Consider the following 22,808-nt stretch of genomic DNA (forward strand, 5'->3'; position numbering starts at 1 on the left):
ATACTATCTTCAGTACGTTGTGCAAAACTTGGTACCAAACGGCCTAACTTTGGGTCTTTTGTCCTCCTTTTACTTAAAATCTGACGAAACTATATATAGGAGCTATATCTAAATATGAACCGATTTCAAAAAAAAAAAAAAAAACAAACTTGCCGCACGTATCTTCAGTACGCTGTGCAAAATTTTCGCTAATCGAAATATATATAGGGACTTTGGTACACCATTCACCTTAAATCGAACGAAGATATATATAGGAGCTATATCTAAATCTGAACCGATTTTCACAAAACTTAACATACATCATATTAGACCTAATTCATTACGCTATGCCAAATTTCGTGCAAATCGGAAGAAATATAGGGACTTTGGTACACAATTTGCCTTAAATCGGACGAAAATATATATGGGAGCTATATCTATATCTGGACCGATTTTCAGGAATCTTAACACAAATCATTCTAGATATAATTCAGTACAATATGCCAAATTCCGCGCCAATCGAAAGATATATAGGGACTTTGGTGCACCATTTACCTTAAATCGGACGAAAATATATATGGGAGCTATATCTAAATTTGAACCGATTTTCACAAAACTTACAAAACGAAATCATTCTAGATATAATTCAGTACAATATGCCAAATTCCGTGCCAATCGAAAGATATATAGGGACTTTGGTGCACCATTTACCTTAAATCGGACGAAAATATATATGGGAGCTATATCTAAATTTGAACCGATTTTCACAAAACTTAACATACATCATTTTAGACAAAATTCATTACGCTGTGCCACATTTCGTGCTAATCGAAAGATATATAGAGATTTTAGTACACAATTTGCCTTAAATCGGACGAAAATATATATGGGAGCCATATCTAAATCTGGACCGATTTCCAGGAAACTTAACACAAATCATTCTAGACCTTATTCAGTACGATATGTTAAATTTCGTGCAAATCGGAAGATATATAGGACTTTGGTACACCATTCACCTTAAATCGAACGATGATATATATGGGAGCTATATCTAAATCTGAACCGATTTTTCCCAATTTCGATAGGGTTCGTCCTTGGACCGAATAAGTGACCTATGCCAAATTTCATCCAATTCGGATCATAAATGCGACTTGTACTTTGTTTACAATTTAAGATGGACAGACATAAATCGACTCAGAAAGTGATTCTATGAATATTCTCAAAAAAAAACCATGTGTTACAAACATATGCACAAAGACATAATACCCTGTACCACAATGTGGTGAAGGGTATAAAAATCCACACGTATTGATGGACCCTTATTATTTTAAATACTATTTATTCCCATTATTTTCGCAATGGCATTTTCTTATAATTTTGTTTCATTTCAATTAAGACAATTGTCTGTTTCAAATCCTCTTCACTTGTCGCATGATTAATTCGATCAAAAATTATACCATCCACATCGGCCGCCTTCAAATATCTACGACATTGTTCGGAACGAGCAGAATCACCCCAAGCAAAGATGTGAGTATTTCGTTTGTGCAGATTTTGAATTTCCTGCTGGTGTTCCAAAATATCCTCTGCTCCGGCAATAACACCCCATAACTCTATTGCCTGGACAAAATATGAAGCAATGGATAACGTATCACCACGAGGATCTAAATATTTCATTTGATTTGGTTGAGAGTGCTGTATAGTAAACATGACAGGATAACGATTTTGTTTAAATCGTAGCATCGAACAAATATCCGGATCAAAAGATGAAAATATAATTCGTCGATTGCCAGCCTGACGAACGACAATATCCAAAATAATATCTACATATTCGTTTTTATCCAAATCGGGAGAGAAGTTGTCTTCGTAGTGGTTATTGGTTCGAAGCCTTTGAGGCCATTTAATATCCAAGAGGAATCCCAGTTTTGCGGGCAATTTCTTGAGGATATTTTGAAGACTGGGGAAGGGTAAATTTAGGGTATTATCTTTGGGACATGGAGACTCGGAAGATGATGATGCTGATGATGTGGAGGGCATATCCAAAGAAGTTTCATGAATCCGGACCTCTTTTAATTGCTGATAATGAAATTTATTCAAAGGTATTCCTATGAGACCCGATTTCAGAGTTCTTGCAAATGGTTTTAGGAAATTGATTTCATCTTCCTCCAATTGTAATTTTATTACATCAAATTCCTGGCGATCTAAATCTTCTTTTCGGGAGATATACAATTGAAAATCATGATAGACAACTGGTGTTTTATCCTGACTCAGTTGCACATCCAATTCAGTAATATCTGCACCATGTTCATAGGCCTTGCCAAAAGATTTCAACGTATTTTCCCGTAAAATATCTCCCTGATGCCAAAAACTTTTTCCACATCCCCTATGGCCAATAACTAATGGAGATTTTTTCTTCTTCCATGGAATTTGGAAAGTTTGCTGTAGATTAAAATCGTAACTATAGAGAGGTTTTATAATCAAATATTCCAAGGTCATGCTACCAATTGGACGATGTTTAGTAGCACACATAATGTTGAGGGTGAGAGTACCTTCGGAATTTTTCAATTGTTGTGGTAGAACATGTTGATAGCCATAATGATAGGGTGGTATATCCTCAGAGGCCTTGGCAGGATATCTATACAAATCAATTAGAAAAGCCGTGTTGCTGATATCCTCCAAGGTCATGTGGAAAAGTAAAATATCCTTGGGACCACAGCTGGTGCCATATTTTGGTTGGTAATGTAAAGTATTTTTAGCTTCACCGCACAAATTGGACACCTCACAAAATGCCCAAGGTTTGGAGGAACTTTGCTCAAATCTCTCTTTTTGGTTTGCGGAATGTTGTGATAAATTGCAACTCAGTTTAGATGAAGATGATTGCTCGCCTTCCTCACCCTTGGTCTTCATCTTCAATAGGCTTAGTTTTAAATACATCGAATTCTCTCCCAGCTGCTCTCTCAAAACAAAGGGAGCCTTTTGAAAACGAAATTGTAGCACCGTAACATCCGAACAGGCTAACCAACCACGCTGGACTTGATACACACCCTTATATATACCAAACCGATCATAATCCATTGTTTCTAATTCCTGGATATCGTCGATTCCAATCAAACGTCCATTTTTATGGGTCTCCCAAAAACGTAGCAGCTTACGACCTCTCTCATTCAGGGCACATATTAAATATCGGTAATAAATAAAGTCGGAGGACTTTCGTGGTAAACTGAGGGTCAAAGACCACAAACCGGGAGTTTCTTCCATCTGTACCATTGGTACACATTGTTGTAGTTGCCACTTCCCCAAAATTTCTATATTTCCCGTTATGGCCATTATTTCGTTGGAACACAATTTTCCTTTGTATTTTACAGTAAATTTCCATTCTGTAATTGGTATTTCATCTATTGAGGATATATTAGGTTCTGGTTCAGATATTGGTGGTGTTTCGGCGGTAAATTTCCGGCAAATTTGTTCCTCATTGGCAAAGAACCAACGATGCATTATTTTGGATTAATAAATAAATTTAAAAATTGACAGATAATATTTGAAATGAAGTGTTCCTGTAAATATTTAAAAATAGGAATTATTAAATATATTTTAAGGGTCCTTCTAGAAGCGTGGATTTTTTAAAAATATCTTTTAAGGGTCCTTTAAAAACGTGGATTTTGTAAATACTTTTTAGGGGACCAACAATAAGGGTGGATTTTTTATGTACAGGCTATTATGTCTTTGTGCATATGTTTGTAACAGGCAAAAGGAAACGAGATAGACATATGGTTCCTTTTGAGAATCACTTTTTAAGTCGATTTATGCCCGTCCGTCCGTCGGTCCATGTTAAATTGTAAACAAAGTACAGGTCGTATTTTTGACTCGAATTGGATGAAATTTGGCACAGCTCATTTATTGGCCCAAGGACGAACCCTATTGAAATTGGGAAAAATAGGGTCAGATTTACGGGGTTGCCCATATTCGACGGACCCATCTGGCAACGCCATAACTTTTGACAGAGATGTCACATCGCTTAATGACATACCGCGTTTGAAGAGTCAGTGCAAGCAGATTTTTACCATGAACCAAAACACGCCACGCGAGCGCTCTGGAACGATGTGTGTTAAATTCTTTGAAAATCGGTTCCAATTTAGACATTTATTTTCGTCCGATTTTAGGTAAATGGTGCACCAAAGTCATTTATAACCCTTGATTTGCACGAAATTTTGCATAGCATACTGAATTGAGTCTGCAATGATGTGTGGTAAGTTTTGGGAAAAAATGGTTCAGATTTCGATATAGCTCTCATATATATTTTTGTCCGATTTTATGTAAATGGTGCACCAAAGTCCCTATGAATCTTTCGATTTAACGAAATTTGGCATAGCGTACTGAAATAATTCTAGAACGATGTATGTTAAATATCTTGAAAATCGGTTCCGATTTAGATATAGCCCCATATATATTTTCATCCGATTTTAGGTAAATAGTGCACCAAAGTCTCTATATATACTTCGATTTGCACGAAATTTTGCATAGCGTACTGAATTGAGTCTGCAATGATGTGTGGTAAGTTTCGGAAAAATTGGTACAGAGTTCGATATAGCTCCCACATATATTTTCGTCCGATTTTAGCTAAATGGTGTACCAAAGTCATTTATAACCTTTGATTTGCACGAAATTTGGGATTGAGTAATGAATTGAGTGTAGAATGGAGAGTGTTAAGATTCGTGAAAATCGGTTTAGATTTAGGTATAGCTCCCATATATATTTTCGTCCGATTTAATATAAATGCTACAACAAAGTCCCTATGTATCTTTCGATTTGCACGAAATTTGGCATAGCTGAATGAATTGAGCCTAGAATGATGTGTGTGGTAAGTTTCGGAAAAATCGGTTCAGATTCGATGCGTTTTGTGCATCGATGCAGCCATAGCTTCCATATGTATTTCGAACGGGTGTCTGATTGAAATTAAATTTTGAACAGTGCGGCTTGCCGAATAGCGTGTATCAATTTTGCTATAAATCATTTTCCATAAATTTGTCCCATGGTGCGCAGACGACTCTAAATCTGCCCGAATGAAGTTAAATTTATCATTGGTTGCAGAAAGACATAAGTATGCTCCTTCGAGGCAACATTGAGATGCACAATACAATGTACCTGAAGTTTTGAAGGGTATCATATAGTCGGTACAGCCCGACTTTACTACTTTCCTTACTGGTTTAAAAATATCTGTGAAGGGTCCTTTAATAAGCGTCGATTTTAAAAAAATCCAAAGGTCCTACAATAAGCGTAGGTTTATTACAAAATATTTTTCAGGGTCCTTCTATAAGCGTGGATTTATAAAAAATATTTTTAAGGGTCCTTCTATAAGCGTGGATTTATAAAAAATATTTTTAAGGGTTCTTCTATAAGCGTGGATTTATAAAAAATATTTTTAAGGGATCTTCTATAAGCGTGGATTTATAAAAAATATTTTAAGGGTTCTTCTATAAGCGTGGATTTATAAAAAATATTTTTAAGGGATCTTCTATAAGCGTGGATTTATAAAAAATTTTTTAAGGGTTCTTCTATAAGCGTGGATTTATAAAAAAATATTTTTAAGGGATCTTCTATAAGCGTGGATTTATAAAAAATATTTTTAAGGGTTCTTCTATAAGCGTGGATTTATAAAAAATATTTTTAAGGGTTCTTCTATAAGCGTGGATTTATAAAAAATATTTTTAAGGGTTCTTCTATAAGCGTGGATTTATAAAAAATATTTTTAAGGATTCTTCTATAAGCGAGGATTTATAAAAAATATTTTTAAGGGTTCTTTTATAAGCGTGGATTTATAAAAAATATTTTTAAGGGTTCTTCTATAAGCGTGGATTTATAAAAAATATTTTTAAGGGTTCTTCTATAAGCGTGGATTTATAAAAAAAATTTTTAAGGGTTCTTCTATAAGCGTGGATTTATAAAAAATATTTGTAAGGGTTCTTCTATAAGCGTGGATTTATAAAAAATATTTTTAAGGGTTCTTCTATAAGCGTGGATTTAGTCCTTCTATAATCGTCGATATTTTTAAATATTTCTAAAGGGTCCATATTTTGTTTTTTTTTTTTTTTTTGCTTAAAAAGTCAAAATAAAACCTCTTACATTTTCTTAAGATTTTTTTCAATCAAATTTTTATTCTTTTCGTTTTTTATAAGAATATTATTTTTTGTAAAATAAAAATTTGCTAACAACATTTTGCTAAAAATAAAAATTATACAAAATTAAAAAAAAATATATAAACAGACAAATATTGACGAAAAATAGCAAACGTCGCGACAAGACACAGACAAAAACTAATTAATTAATAAAAAAGAAACATACATACAGACATAGACATAGAGAAATATTAACAAAGAGAGTTTTGTTTTACAACTTAAATATTTTAAAACTTAATATCTAAACAGCCTAAATGAGAAGTGACACAATGAAGTAGAGGATATAAGGTGACAGTGACAATGTAATACAAAATATGTCAAATGATGATGATGGCGGTGAAGAAGATGAAGAGGGTTCTAACACTAAAAATGTTTAGTCTGCACAATATGACTGCAGTTCGGAATAGCCACAGGGACGACGACAACATTCATGGACTGGACCACCGAATGAGGGCCTATAAATGACATCGTCATCGGGTAATAAACGCCTCAAAAGACTGGCACGATTCTGATTGCCAAAACTTTCAGCTGTAATGGAAATTGGAAAATGTTGTATTTGAAATATTTGTTGTTGTTGCTGTTGCGATGTGAAAACTTACGATAAACATTTGACAGCGAATTGTAACGTCCGTTACAAATCGTCCGGATGGCTTCAAATAACGATGTACTGCAATAACGCTGATGCGGTACGTGTCGTGACTGTGTCGTCAGCGGCTGTGTGCGGGCAGGTGTTGGCAGGGTAATTATCACAATGAAGCTTATTATGACTAAGAGCGCGATTGTTGATGAACTTAACGCACGCGATGAGATTATACATTGAGAAAACGTCATCTGGAAAGAAAAGTAAAGACAAAAATATTTTTATTAGATATTTATAATAATTTATAAAAATATTTTTTAAAAATTATTTTTCATGGGTCCCTTTACAAGCGTGGATTTTTTAAAAATTATTTTTAAAATCTTTCTATAAGTCAATTTTTTAAATATTGTTTTTCAGGGGTGGGAGTGGATGTTTTTAAATATTTTTGAGCGAAGCGTTGATTTTTTTATACCTGAGAAATGTGGACTTTTAGAAAAATATTTTTTAAGGGTGCCGCGGATTTTTTAAAAATATATTAAAAAAAATTAATTAAAATTGTTTTTAGGAGTCCCTCCCTATAACCGTGGATTTTTTAAAAAATATGTTTTAATTGTTTTATTTTAATTTCGATTTATTTAAAGTCGTATTAAAAAATAATTATTACAAACTAATATGAAGATCATAGGTTACTCATTTGGTATATAAATAAAAAATATTCGTTTATAAAGCTAAGAAGATACATTTAAATTGTCTATGGACTGCCATCTCCCATATTTCCTGCCACGATTAATATTTCCCTTCACTCTCCTCCTCGACAATACAATTTTAACTGGGCATAACCGCATGGATGTCTACAACAATCATATATGGAACCTGAACTGGCTATTGACCCTGTGTCCGTGACTTCATTACGCAAGTTAAGTGAATTAGATCCTGTCGTATCAGCTGTGAAAAACAAGAGAGAGAGAGAGAGAGAGAGAAAGAGAAGTGAGAAAAACATCAATTTCTATCAGATGGAAGGAAACCTAAACATAAAAAACTTACACTCTGAGCGAACACTGTCACCACATATAAGTAGCATTAGATCCGTAATGGAACGACCACAATAACGTTTAAAATCAATATCCGAACTATTGAACCGTGGCGATAGGGGATTTGCCTGCAACGATCCTGGCATAATAACAACGACTATTGAGAGAATAATTGGGAGGCCAGCCATTAGAATTGACAAAGTGGGCTGAGTAGATTTTCTGTTGATGGCAGATTTTTTCCTGATGAACACCATCTGAAATGATTCAGAGACATGAGGGTATAAGTTTCGGATTCGGATTTAATTTTTGTTAAATAATTTTTTTGGAGGGAGCTAACGGAGCTATAAGCGGGATTTGTTAAAAAACAATTTTATTATTTTAAACACATTTGCAGAAGAATTATTACAGCTGGAAGCAATGCATTTTAAGTATATTAGTATTAGTGGTTCAAGATTTTTTATATTATTTTAATTTTTTCTGAGGCGTGGATTTTTTAAATTTTTAAGAGTTTGCAAATAAAAGTGTATTTTTATTATTTAAGGTTCATCTATGATAACAAATATTTTTAAAACATAAAAAGCAAAGAAAAAGAAAACCAAACCCCCCTAATGTTGACGACACCCGCAAACGTATAAAGGACCACGATCTGCGAATCTGCACTTGGAATGTGCGCACGTTGTACAGAACAGGCGCAGTGTTCGCTTTGGCGGATGTACTCAAGAAGTACAAAGCCGATATTATTGCCTTACAGGAAATGCGATGGAAAGGGACAGGCGTAAGTAAATCAGATGATTACGCCCTGTATTATAGCTGCCATGAAACGAGACATGAATTTGGCTGCGGATTTATGGTTAACAGTAGAATAAAAGACCTCGTCTCCAGATTCAATCCAGTAGATGAGCGAATTGCTATAATCAGTATAAAAGCGAAGTTCTTCTACATCAGTCTCATTTGCGCCCATGCTCCGACCGAAGACAAAGATGAACAGACCAAACACATATTTTGCCCTGGCCATGACATTAAAATTATGCTAGGAGTTTTTAATGCAAAAATCGGAAGGGAAAATATCTTGATTGATTGACTTCGCGGCAGCAAAAAACATTGTAGATCATGTTGTGATAGACGGAAGGCATTCATCCAGTGTTTTAGACGTCCGATCGATCGGAGGAGCTAATATCGATTTGGACCATTACCTTGTGGCAGCCAAGGTAAGCACCCGTCTTAATTTAGCAGCAAAGGTGCGATCTAATGTAACACGGAAATTTAACGTCGAAAAGCTGCAAACACAACAGATAGCAGAAGTCTACTCCGCTCAACTTACCCAACTGCTTGACGAAAGCACCCCTTGTCCCGATAATAATATAGAAGCACAGTGGCAGAGGATTGCCCACTCCCTACAAACTGCAGCAAAAGCAACACTTGGGTACCAATGACCACCATAAAGAAATCCGCGGTACGATCAGGAGTGTCGTAACGCTACTGATATGAAAAACGCAGCGTATAGGGCAACCCTGCGGCAACACGTAATGCGATGGAGAACTATCGGGAGAAAAGGAGAGAGGAGAAACATATTTTCAGAAAAAAGAAGAAAGAACAAGATTTGCGTGAGCAAATCGATATGTACAGGAGTCAGAATGAAGTGAATTCTACCAACGGGTAAAACACCAAACCGAAGACTTTGGTGCAGGCACATCCTTCTGTAGAGATGAAGAAGGAAACCTGGTGACAGATACAGACAGCGTGCTGATGATCTGGAAGGAGCATTTTGAAAAAAATCTGGTATAAAATAGTAGCGGTAAAGAGGATACCCCAGAACCAATAATAGATGACGGTATAAAGTGTATACCACCTAGCCAAGATGAAGTCAGAATAGCAATCAATCGGCCGAAGAATAAAAAAGCAGCAGGTGCCGATGGGTTACAAGCCGAACTATTCAAGACTGGTGGTCAGATGCTGTTAAGGAACATGGACCATCTGATTAGTACAATATGGCTAGAAGAATGCATGACCAATGATTGGAACCTCAGCATCCTATGTCCCGCGCACAAAAAAGGAGAAAAGGCGATATGTGCCAACTATAGAGGAATAAGTCTCCTTCCCATCGCATATAAAGTGCTATCCAGCGTACTGTGTGAACGACTGAAGCCAATGGTCAATGACATTATTGGACCATACCGATGCGGCTTCAGACCTGGCAAATCCACCATCGACCAGTTTTTCACTCTGCGTTAAATCCTGGAAAAAAACCACGAAAACCACATTGACCCATTCCATCTATTCGTCGACTACAAAGCCGCAAAGCCCTATCCGTTCAGAGGTGTATAAAGCCATGTCTGCGTTTGGCATTCCTGCAATATTAATTCGGCTATGCAGGATAACTTTAAAAGGTACAAGCAGTTAAAGTCGGAAAGGACCTCTCGGAGCACCTTAATACCGAACGAGGATTCAGTCAAGGTGACAGTTTGTCGTGTGATCTTTTTAACATCCTGCGGAAAAGGTCATACGAGAGGCAAAAGTGAACAGAAATGATACTCTGTACACCAAACAACTCATGTTACTCGCCTACGCCGATGACATTGACATAATGGATCGAACATTGAGAACGGTAACAGCCAACTTTGAACAAATTGAGAAGGAGGCCGCCAAAGGGGGTCTGGCAGTAAACGGCGAGAAGACCAAGTTGTTGGTATCAACGGGCTAGACGTCCAGTAGACTCGAACCAACTGTGGAACTTGAGAACTACAGCTTCGAGGTAGTCAAAGATTTTATATACCTTGGTACCGCCATAAACAAAACGAATGACATCAGTTTTGAAATTCGGAGGAGGATAGTGATGACCAACAGATGCTACTATGGTCTGAGCAAATAAGTCAAAAGCAAGGCCACCTCCCGCCAGACCAAACTCACACTCTACAAGACGCTGATACTAACCGTGATGTTATATGGATCTGAAGCATGGGTACTTGCACAAGCAGACCAAACTCACACTCTACAAGACACTGATACTACCCGTGCTGTTATATGGATCTGAAGCATGGGTACTTGCGCAAACAGATGAGACAGCTCTTGGAGTGTTTGAGAGAAAAATTCTCCGAAAGATCTATGGGCCCATCTGCGTATCGCCGTCCACAGTTTCGGGTAGCTCCCATATAACATTACCCCATAATTTCGGGTTTCAGGAAGCTTGGGGATGTTTTCAATCAAAAATTAGCAAAATTGGATCATTAGGCTGCTAATCATCCTACCCAATTTTTTCAATATAAAAGTATCTCCCAAAAATATCGGTATTTTCTCAAGTTTCGAAGTAGCACCCATAAAACGAGGCCTTCATAATGTCCGTATTATGGGATGATTAGATAATTTTAAAAACCAAATTATATTTTGAATTCCTATTTGGCGGAAACCTTCCTTACAAAAAGTATCAATATTTTCCCACATTTCGGTTTAGTTCCAAATATAACGGTACCTCCCATTTTGGACAGAATTAGTACTAATTTGATATTTTGGACTCTCAAAAATATCACTATCGTTTCAGAATTTTTTTCAGCTGAGTTCTCCCTAATTTAATATTTACAGTACCGTGGGGTTTCAAATATTCCTACTAAAATATTTTCGATCTTCGGGTATAGCTCCTATATAGAGTTACAGCCCCTTATAGTTGCCTCAGCATTGCGGAACCTTCTGGGGTAAACAATTCTTTATAAACCATTTTCAATACAAGTTCATGTTTCTACATAGTCCCCATACAAAAGTCTCGGTATTTCGTTTTGCTCTTTGAAATTTACCTCGGGATTGCTGTCATGTTAAAATCACCATTTTATATAGTTTGTAATTCCATCTCATGGTGGAGGACATACAAATGTAAGCGCTTTATTTATTTGTTCTTCAATATTTGAGAATTCCGAAAATAACTTTTTGCAAACCTACACAAGATTACACAACTTGTAAAAAAATATATTAAGAAGCAGAAGGAAAAAATTGGTCATGGGAATTTTCCTTTAATCATCGTGTTGTTGTTATTACATATCATTTTCACTTTGTTTTTGTTGTTTTTTTGTTGTTGTTGTAATGGAATAATTTGCAAATCGCCTTCATTTGTGTTCTCATTCCTTCATCACATGTTTATATTTAAAATTCAACGCGTCTGTTTGTACACATGTAGAAATTATTTATTTGAATATATGTGTGTAAGTAAATAATGTTTTAAAATAAATTAATAAATAATAATCACGGTCCATATATGTTTTTTTTTTTTTTTGTTTTGTATTGTATTATCAGTGACTACCGAGGTTTTGTTGTTTTGATTTTTTCAAATAAAGTCCAACACCCAATTGTTGCTGCCAGACACTTCATCTGATCGTGGGTTCCTGTCGTCGCGTCGTTGTCGTCTCTTATTTCTGTTTTTGTTGTTATTTTATAGCTAGTATATGTTGTTGTGTATTCGTTCTCATCATATTACAATTAGCAAGTGTGAGTGTGTGTATGTCTGTGTGTTTGAATGTTTTTATGTGAAATAACATTTAACATTTTTTTTCATTATCAATGAATTATTAACATATTTTTATGAATAAACACTGGATTTTAAAATAATTTCATTTAAAATAGATTCCTTATCTCTCGATGTTGTTGCCACTGATGATGTTGTTGTTGTCGCCTTTTTTTGTTATTGTTCTGTACTCGGAAATAGTTCACCCTCTCATTAGTAGTGATACGGTTATATTTATATTATTTTTATATATTTAGTACCACGCGTGCTTCTTGAATTGTTTTGTTTATTTCATTCAATTCGATTTCACACACACACTACATACATACATACATAATGAGTTATATAGTTATTTTTGAAATATATGTATGGTATATATAATGCTAAATTTGATTTAAATAGTTCCTATATACATTTAGAAAAAAAAAATAATAATCATAAAAATTGAAATAGTTTTTTTCTTATTTTTTTTTTAGTTGACGGTCGTTCATACTGGTTTTAGGTTTCGTTTTTTTTTCTTCTAATGCCCTACATCACCTCTTACACTTCTTGTTTGCAATCAGAAAAAAATATGTTACACGTGCCAACATTGATAAGGTGGACTTGTTTTTGAAAACGTGCCCCACCTATCTCAGTTTACCTTAAAAACAATTTTGTAATAAAAGAAATTCCCATAGATTCTGAAGCACCTGAGTGATATCTAAGTTAATATACTGAGATGCAAGGTAGGGGCTTTTAGATACCCCTTCCAATGTAATCACATTTTGCACCTAATGAACTGTGCATATTGAAAAAAGAAATAAATGATTAAATGTCTTCGTTGTGTTAGGCAGGCCCGATTTTTTATACTATGTATCATTGTACTATGTAAACATTGTGATACAAGGCAAAGTACTAGAATAGCTTCGGCTATCTAGTGATTCCAACGACTGATGGAACAAAAACGGATCAAGTTTACAAAAAGTTCACCCTTTGGGGAGGTTGGAATACCAGAAGAGCGAGGCTAAACGGTTTCCAACTTCGGATGTAGGCTTGGTAGAAATAATAGGTTGTACAAAGTTTGGTTCAAATTGGATAGTTGGTTCGCATTACATTATAAAATTCATTTTTAGCATATATTGTGGTTGAGGACATAGAAGTAGTAGACCGATATTCCACATCTACGAATTTAAACTAAGTTTGATAGAAATATTATAATGTGTAAAGTTTGTCGCTTACTCCCTTCGAGAGTTATTGTACGCACCAGTCGGTTAAGCAGAAAGACTGCCTGAAACGGACAGACTGTTTGAAACGGAATAGGTCATGGGTCCAATATTTTTAGCCAAAAGTCTGAGGATAAGAAACCCCATTTTAAGTAGTCTTCTGTCGTTGAAAATTTGCCTCTAATTATATTCTCAACCTTATGACTAATGACAAACACTTCGATAAGACAAAAATATGCCTAATCGAAATATTGGTTTTAAATCCCCATTGGCCCACGCCTTCAGGCGAATGGAATGTCCGATTTAGACGAACTTCACACAATATAATATCTTTACCACTTTTAACTTAATACAATACAAACACGGGCCGAACTTTGGATACCCTCCACAGGTACTTGAAATGCAAATATAGAGAACATGCGATAAAGTCAACCTATACCTACACTTCTACAAACCATAATTTACACCAAATACAAATTTTAGCAATTTTTAATGGATTTTTTCCCTAAAAAACACCAAAAAGTGGGCCGAAATTGGCGACGCACGGTAGGGTGGAACATCCCCAAAATATTGCAATTTAGAGGGCACAGTTATATGAGACTATCACCAGCGTATCCATGTATTATTGGGGTGGAGGTTGCGTGGAAGCTGCTGGTTCAATATGAAAATTATCATTGCAGAAAAAAAATTGTATGAGTACGTCCCTGGAGGCGATACCTAAAGCGGGACCAATATTGATTACATCGTGTAGCAATTACCGGACATTTGTAGATATCATTATATAAGGTAATATGCTTAATCGAGGACTATATCTCAATTTCGAAACTAACATTTTTGCATCACAATAACTTCTTTTACGCTAAATATTAAAAATACCGAATATCGGTAAGTATCATTTTATGGGGGTTAGGCCTAAATGCGGGCCGATATAGTTCCTTCTTGAACTTTACGTTCTAGTTTGTTATCTCAACATCCTCCGCAGGTAGAATGATTACAACAGAGTATTAGAACCAAAGTCAAAACAAGATCCCCAATATTGGAGGGTACCGTTATATGGGGACTACCCGAAAAAAATTGACCTATGTATAATTTTAAGTGACGCGATTTGCTACCCAATAAGAAATCGAAGTACTAAATTAAAGCCGATTCGGTCTACCAGAAAAAAGTGCACCTATATTTCTAATTTTTAGTGGTGAGATTTGGTACCCAATAAAAACACAATGAACAAATTTCAAGAAACCCAAAATACCGAAAATTGGAGTCTATTGGGGTCCCAATTGGCTATATCGGTGACACTAAACCCATCTTCCCATATTCGAACTTTACCTGCACGCAGACGAAAGACGACTCTAAGCTAAATTTTGGTGATATATCTCAATTCGTTTAGAGGCTAGATTGATTCCACCATACAAGCGGAAAAGCTTAGATCATCATAGAATTTTTTTGTCCTCCATAATCAGATCTTAACATATGTAATGCAAAAAATATATATTTACTAGCTGAGTTTTAAATATAAGCTTTGAAACATTTGCCTGTAGGCAACATTGTGTCATAGAGGGTTAAAATACCAATAGGAGATAAATAATTTGCATTTGACAAACTAAAATGCGATTCTTAATCTAAAATATCGCGAATTACACTTCCTTTAAAATTTTGGAGATTTTGAATAGTTTTATTTTGATATTGATAGCACCTTTGATATTTGATATTGATAGCACCAACATATACACTTCCGAAGTACTAAGGTGACCATACGTCCTCTTTTTTAGAGGACAATAATCTATTTTAAATGGCTGTCATCCATAAAATTTATGTGCTCTATATGTCATCTATTTCTAAAATCTGCCATCATTGTCATGTATATTTTTAAAACCTTGATCAGTACATTTTCTGAAATGTTAGTGAATTATTTAGAAAATATGTCAGAATCTCAGCAGGAACTGTAGAACTGTACGCCCACATTATCGGTATTTTCCAGATAATCCGAATAATCTGTTATTTTATATTTTGAGTTATTATTATGTAACAAATTTCCACAAAAAAATATTAACTATTAAATATTGGTATTTGCAGGGTTTTTGGACACGTTTTGCAACCGAATTGGCTTTAATTTGATATTTGGTGTTTCTGACTATTCGCTTGGGACCAAAAATTTGGCCCGGTCGTACTTATTGACTTTTTAACCCATTTTATAATTAACCCATTATATAATTATTAGTAAATCTAAATGTACCACTTATACACCTACTAAGAATATCCAAACAAAAAGCTAAGGGAACTGGTGAGGATCAGTGGCGTGATCCGAAACTATAGTCTTCCCTGCCTTACCCCTCGGCAAACAATGCCATACATTCCCCACAAATAAATAGTTGTTTTTTTTATAAAAACAAAAAAACTGGGATTCAGCCTGACTATTTTGCAAAAACAAAATATTAAAAATATACTTTTTTGTCATCTATTGTCATTTTCAAAATCGGAACGCCCATGTGGTCCATTTGGTAAACAAAATCGGAAATGCATATAGAAGGACCGGTATAATAATTACCTTATACAGAAGTAATTTCATTTTATTACATAGTTGTTTGTTGTTAAATATTGTTAAAAAGCTCCTTTCATTTTATTTGATTTTTTCAAGTTATTCCGATTAAGCCATCTAGGTCTGCCCGTCTGTAGAAATAATATTTAATATCGAGTTCCGAACTTTTGCACATACATTGATAGTACTTTTAGGATGTTTGTTTTTGCAAATGGGATATATCGTTCCACGTTTTCGTTTAATCCCCATATGACGATAACCCCACAATTTTTGTGATTTCTGGCAGCTAATTCAAACGCCACGCCTCTTTTTCGATATGTTCAAGGAGTTAGTTCAGCCTGAGTGTTGGTATTTCGTTTCCACCTTGACAGCCCCGATAAATTTGAACTATTTTCAATGTACACTTCATGGTGACGGGCATAAAAGGTTCGGACCGGAAAATTTAACCACCTTTTTACGTGTTTTTTTGTGCTATATTAAAACGACAGTGTCGCTAAATGAGTTAATCGATCTTATATAATTGTACAGAAGTCACAGTCTAGTGTTCTCGGTATGTTTCGAATCGTAATCATGATGGAATCAAAAAGTACTAGTACATATTTCTCTACGCATTTCTTCATATTATTTTTTAAAATATTATATTGGGGAAAAAATCCATTATTATTATTTTTTTTTGTTGATAATGGTTTAAGTATGTTCGGTGGACGATGTTACGACAAGTTAAAAAATGCTGACCTCGCTCTAAAATTAACAAAATGGCGGACCTTTGAAAAAATATTTTTGAAAAATCATTTTTTACCAAAAACCAAGTTAAAAAATGATCTTCACCGATTGGCTTTACTAGTTCATACGATAGCAGTACACTCACAGAGAAACGTGTAAAAATTTGAAATCGATTGGGTTATTAGTTTTTGAGTTATCGTGCCCGCCATTCGCAAAAAAATGTTCAGAGAAAAACGCTTTTAAAGTTTGAGAAGCCCTTCAGCCGTCACTTGATGCTGACACAATAAATCGGCTATATCTTCAAGAGTTCTTGAGATTTTAACTTGAAATTTTGCAGGGACATTCTTGAATTAGTGTAGATTGGAATTAAGTCAACAAAAATTTTGACCCCGAGAATGGGGGGGGGTCCCCTTAAGTATGTTCGGTGGACGATGTTACGACTGCTAACATGCCGATCAACTTCGATCATTCCTGTCCATTTTATCGACATTATCGACGACCGGCCTACCTGTGCGAGGTGCATCTTTAAAATCAAAAATTCCTGAACGGAATTTACGAAACCAAAATTGCACATAATTGGCTGCTACAGTATCGGAACCATAAACCAAACAATAAACAGCCTAATATTTGAGAGGGAATCTGGAAAAAAGTACCAAGAGGTGTATTTTCGACAGTTAAATGAAAAGTGCAGCTAAGTACGAGGCAGCTAAATCAAAACTTCTTTATAAATATAATCATGACTATCTATCTATAGATATTGTAATATATTTTCATTCAATTTCTCAACAAAATCAAAAGATATATATATATATATATATGTTAACCTAATAACATATGCAAGGCGGAATTCTTTAGCTTTATGTGACTCCCAGTGTTCCTCCCAAGAGAATCATATATTTTCACCGCGAATTTTTTCTCAATTTCTTTCAAAGACACTCACATAAATTCAAGCTGCATGATCCTGATTGTGAGTACAAAAACCAATACCCTAACAATTTGTAAATCCTTTTTGTTTTGCGGATAGTTTATAAAAAACTATACTTACTTTTATGGTTTTCGTACTGAGCAATCCTGGTGTATATTGTTGAGATGCGACGACTTTTGTTCATTATATAGATGCAGGGACTTGAATGCAATAGTTTTTTTCTTTCTTATTCTTAGTCTAAATTTTGTTAACTTTACTAATTCTTGGAATTCGTATGTAGATGTAGTTAAGTGGAAGAAGTTTCGAAAACTTTGTTGTTGGTTGATTTTTTCTTGAAATCACTCTTTTTTTATTTAAGGAACTTTAATTTTGTTTGAATTTTTAAAAAATTTATTATATATATTTTTTTTAATTTTAACTTTTTGTTATTAAGGAATTTCCGTTTCCTTGTCTTTTTGTTTTAGAATATATAATTTTTTTTTAGTTTTCTAAATAAATCACAAATGTTTCCAAAATGGTTATCACAAATAATTAAATCACAATAAATTTTTGTTGTTGTTTTTTTTTTATTTCAGATAGTTTCTCGGGGGACTAAACTCGAAAGGGTTCCGTTTGTTGGTTGGTTTCGCACAGATAAACTTCTCAAAGGTGAGCAATTATTTTTTATTTATTAATTGTTGTTTTTTTTAAATAATGGAATAACGGGATCTGGGACCAATTAGTTTGGAGCTACTGCTTGCTGTGATTTGTTTGCCGTTCCAATTTTCAAAACAATTCTAGTATACTGTAGCGAATAGCGCTGAGTGCGAGCAATCCACCGATTCGCATCGAGCTCTACATAGCTCTGGACTGGTTGATCGTTTGTGTTGAGCGTTGAAACCTTCGTGTGGCAATAGCTTGTTGGGGTGTGTGTGCGTGTGTAGATCGTGCTCGTTGTTATTGTGTTTGTTGTTGTTGCTACTACTACTACAGCTGACAACGCCTAGAGTTGTTGTGATGATTTCGTGGTTGTTTGTTGTTTACAATGGTGGTATTCCCATGTTTGCCGCCCTCTTCCTAGGCTACGGATCGCTGGCTTGCTGTTTGGTTGGTTGATCGGCTAGCTGACGGAATAACTGACTGGCTGGCTAAACATTCAAGTTGTTGTTTGTCAACGTTTGGGTTGATCGGCTAGGTCGTCGTCGAATAGGTTGCTTGCTCGCCAGTCGCTTGTTTGATTAAGTTTGTGGGTCTGTCGTGAATCTATTTTTAGTTCGTTTGTTTGTTTTTGTTGGTGGCTGTTCTGTTTATTTTTATCATCATCATTTGTTTACGACACTTGTTGCTGCTACAGCCACTGGTGGCCACGACCGATATGTTGTTGCCACGCTTGCTGATACAATCACCAATTGCTAGTTGTTGCTGTGCAACAAACATTTGTATTTTTTTTCGTGTTGTTTTGAATATACAAAAAAAAATTGAACCGATAGATAAATGACTGGGTCCTGAAGCGTTTTTCACTGCCGTACGTTTGAACGTGACCACTTGTGTTGGTTTTAATATCTTGTCACAAAAGTAATGAGAACGGCGCCAATCGTTTCTTTCGAGCTATGCAGATTGAACAAATTTTTTTTCGCGTGTCTCTCTTACATTCGTTACGTGTTGGCGTCTAAGCTATTTTTGGCTTACAAATTTTCATTTGCAATAAATCATCATTGGTTTGTTGCATGTTTTCATTTTTTTTCCTTCACAAAAATTTCAATTATTTCTTCTGATATAATAATTCTTCGTTTTTTTTTTTGTGTGTGTACGTTTTTCTTTTTTTAATTAAAACCGATCTATTTTAAGATCTGAACACAATATTTTTAAATTCCACTTAATAGTCATTGCGTTTCAATGTCCGCCTCCGTTCACAGCCGTCGTATTAAAGATGCTCGCTTCACAAATGTCGATTAACTTAAGCTGACGGCTAGTATCATTTAATCTTAATTTTCTTAATATTCAATATTGTATTATTTGTTTTGTTGATTAACTTCGTGTTGTCGATCGTTCATCGTTCGTTGCATTATCAAAGTTATCAGTTCGAAACCTCTGGTTTGTTGTTTACAAAATCCTCCTAGAACGCCATCATGTCTTGACGATTCGAAATATAGACTTCCAGTATAAAAGAATATATGAATAAGGGCGGACTATCTTTCAAAAGCATCGGACGAAATACTTATTTAAACACTGGTGGCCAAGACTAAAGCAACTGAAATTGCAAACAGAATAAATGAGCCTTTTATATACCCTCCACAATAAGGATTGGCATTCCGTTTGCAACACATCGAAATATTCACCGGACACCCCACAAAGTATAAATATTCTTGGCCAGAATATAATTCTATGTATGTCGATTTATGCGTTTCAGTGTGTTGAAATTAAGATAGAGATCGCAATATTCAAGATAGAGCTCCGAAAATTTGCACAAACTTTGATAGTACTCCTAGGATGTGTTGTATAGTTCATGCCCTTACCAAATTATTAATATTGACCCAAGTATAACGGTACTCCCCAATATTCGGTATTTTGGAAACCGAATTTGCCATAATGTAGTATTTTAGGTCCTCATTGTATAGCACATGTCCGTACCAAAAATTATTAATATTGACCCAATTTTTCCGGTAGGAAAATCTTAACGGAAATACTCGATCTGCTGTCCAAAAATTATATTGAGAAACAAAACCGAGAATCGAATTTGCAACTATCCGAAAAACAGCAAGAAAACAGTAAGGAAAGTTCCACTCTGGGTATATACAAAAGATAGGTATATACCAAGTGCACCATACGTCCTTCTCTAATAATTTTGTTCGTATATGTACAATAACCGATTTTCTCGAAACTTAACACATATCGTTCAAGACATAATCCAGTACGCTATACCACATTTCGTGCAAATCGAAAGATATATAGGGACTTTGGGGCACAATTTACATTAAATCGGACGAAAATATAAAATCTGAACCGATTTCCCCTATTCTAATAGGGTTTGTCTTTGGGCCAAATAATGAGCTGTGCTAAATTTCATCCAGTTCGGATCATAAATGCGACATGTACTTTGTTTACAATTTAACATGGACAGACAGACGGACGGACATACATAAATCGACTCAGAAAGTGATTCTATGCATATTCATCGTAAGTCATATACCGTGTACCAAAATACACCATTTACATAAAATCGGAACCAAAATATATATGTGAGCGATATCTACCAAATACCAAATACTTACTTAATTTTTGTCGGTTTTATGGACCCTGACTTTTCTGTGAAAAATTACAAAATTTGTATTCTATAGCGTATATATTTACTACTGAAGGGCATAGTCCAGAGAAGATGATAATATAACCAAGAGAAGGGGTTGGCCTTTAAATTTATACCAATTATATTGTCGTATGTACTCGGATGTGGGAGTTACACATACATTTTTGCAGGTGCTTACGTATTCAGATATTATTTAGTAATCCATTACCACATTGGAGGGCGGAAATATAGCGCTGATTGCTTTAAATTGTTCCATGAGGTTCCTGTTATGTCCAAGCACAACGTATATAATTTTTAGTGATGATCAGATAATAATTTTCGGATGAAGTGGACTGCAAACTTAATTTGTCTGTGTGTTTTTTTCGAGTCAATGTATAGGTCACAATGTGAAGGGAATCTGAACAAGTAATTAGTCCGTACCCAATATTGGTTATATTCGGAAAATATGTCATGTTCACATGTTGTACTGTCAAGCTGAAACACCCAAACCAGCGGTATATTTTCTTCAACGAATGGAACTATAGGGTTTTCAACAAATTTGTATATTTTTTTCTTCAAAAAAAAAAAAAACATGTTAACGATGGTTTTTGAAGAATATTTTTAGGACATAAGGTATGGATGTCATTGATAGCCCGTGCGAAAAATTTTTAGGTTTTCGACTGTCAAAAATGTGTAAACTTCATATACCTGTTTACTACTTTACTACTAAACGTTATTTAGTTCAATATTATCACCATTTACAGTTATTTCCAAGAATATAAAATATTTGTACATATAACTGACTATTCCTTTCTAGGACTGATAAAAATTTTAATCTTTTTTGGGAAAACAATTTTGAAAATAATGCTTTTTGAAAACCCTAAGGTTTTACGTGGACATCCGACGTTCCTGACGTATGTATCATGCGCATCATAAGAACCATCTCTAATGGATATTTTAAATAACATTTTCTAGTTTGATATATGGTCTATATTACTATATTCAGTAAAGACCTGGACCATCAAAAATGCAGACGAGAAGGAAATTGTATTACAAACCAGGAAGTTCTGAGACAAATAAATACCGACAAACAACTATTAACCATGATCAAAAGAAGACATGTCATATATTTGAAACATCTGACGTGACAATTACAAATCTGAAATGACAATTACAAATTTTTAAATCTTTAAGAAAACTACATTTAAAGGATGCCGAAGCAGAATTTTCAGGGAAATGTATGGTCTTAAAACATTCAAGAATGGACAGGATGAAACAGGGATGAAATAAACACAGTTACTATAAAATATAATAATATTGAAAATATATAATATATTTATCATAGAATATTGATAGTAGATTGGTAGTCGAGAAAGTAATTTTAAGACATAACATAAATATGAGATTTGATTTATACCTCCTACCAATATATATATATATATATTTATAAATTGATTTTCATTTTATTTATACTCTTATATTGAGGAGAGTACAATGAACTTCTTGAAATAATAATTTCTTGTATACAATGTACACCATAATAAAATTGGAACCAATCAGCCAGTTTGGCGTCGAATGTAGCCTTTTTCTGCACGTAGATTTGTTGTAATCTGTCATATTCGAATGGACTTTATTTTATTTATTTATTTTTTGATTGTTAAAAATAATCAAAGTTGTAATGGGTTCAATAAACGACAGATTGTTAGCGTTGTATAAACAAAATATCGATGAATTTAAAAATATTTAAAAAATAACAAAATCATGAGTATTGGAACTAATTGGCCTGGAGGTGAATATACTATACCTATATATACACACATTCGATTTTCTAACACCATATTATCTTCTTGAGATATAGTATGTCTCATTGCAGTTTGACTTTGGCATCATCATTCATTTCAATATGCAAACATG

At 34.6% G+C, this 22,808-nt stretch overlaps 2 protein-coding genes across 2 annotated transcripts; both read right to left on the reverse strand.

Annotated features, from left to right (window-relative positions):
- Positions 1-1,326: 1,326 nt before the first annotated feature.
- On the reverse strand, positions 1,327-3,471 carry LOC133338677 (glycerophosphocholine phosphodiesterase GPCPD1-like). Its single transcript, XM_061546847.1, has one exon. The coding sequence runs from the start codon at positions 3,469-3,471 to the stop codon at positions 1,327-1,329; it is 2,145 nt and encodes a 714-aa protein (XP_061402831.1).
- Positions 3,472-6,522: 3,051 nt separating this feature from the next.
- LOC133338679 (LIRP-like) lies at positions 6,523-17,859 on the reverse strand. The gene is made up of 3 exons (XM_061546848.1): positions 17,753-17,859; positions 6,749-6,980; positions 6,523-6,677 (listed from the first exon to the last, which is right to left on the reverse strand). Exons 2-3 carry the CDS (start codon positions 6,978-6,980, stop codon positions 6,523-6,525), a joined length of 387 nt encoding a protein of 128 aa, XP_061402832.1. The 5' UTR covers positions 17,753-17,859.
- Between the last annotated feature and the right edge of the window lie 4,949 nt (positions 17,860-22,808).

The sequence above is a fragment of the Musca vetustissima genome, unplaced genomic scaffold (assembly GCF_032173495.1).
Source record: "Musca vetustissima isolate MV318-11 ecotype Yass unplaced genomic scaffold, APGP_CSIRO_Mvet_v1 utg58653, whole genome shotgun sequence".
In the NCBI taxonomy this organism is placed as follows: Eukaryota; Metazoa; Arthropoda; class Insecta; order Diptera; family Muscidae; genus Musca; species Musca vetustissima.

Coding starts and splice junctions, on each gene's coding strand:
- LOC133338677 (XM_061546847.1), bottom strand. CDS start 3,471: ATGCATCGTTGGTTCTTTGCCAATGAGGAACAAATTTGCCGGAAATTT.
- LOC133338679 (XM_061546848.1), bottom strand. CDS start 6,980: ATGACGTTTTCTCAATGTATAATCTCATCGCGTGCGTTAAGTTCATCA. Junction 6,678..6,748: donor TTCGCTGTCAAATGTTTATC/GTAAGTTTTCAC, acceptor TTTCCATTACAG/CTGAAAGTTTTGGCAATCAG.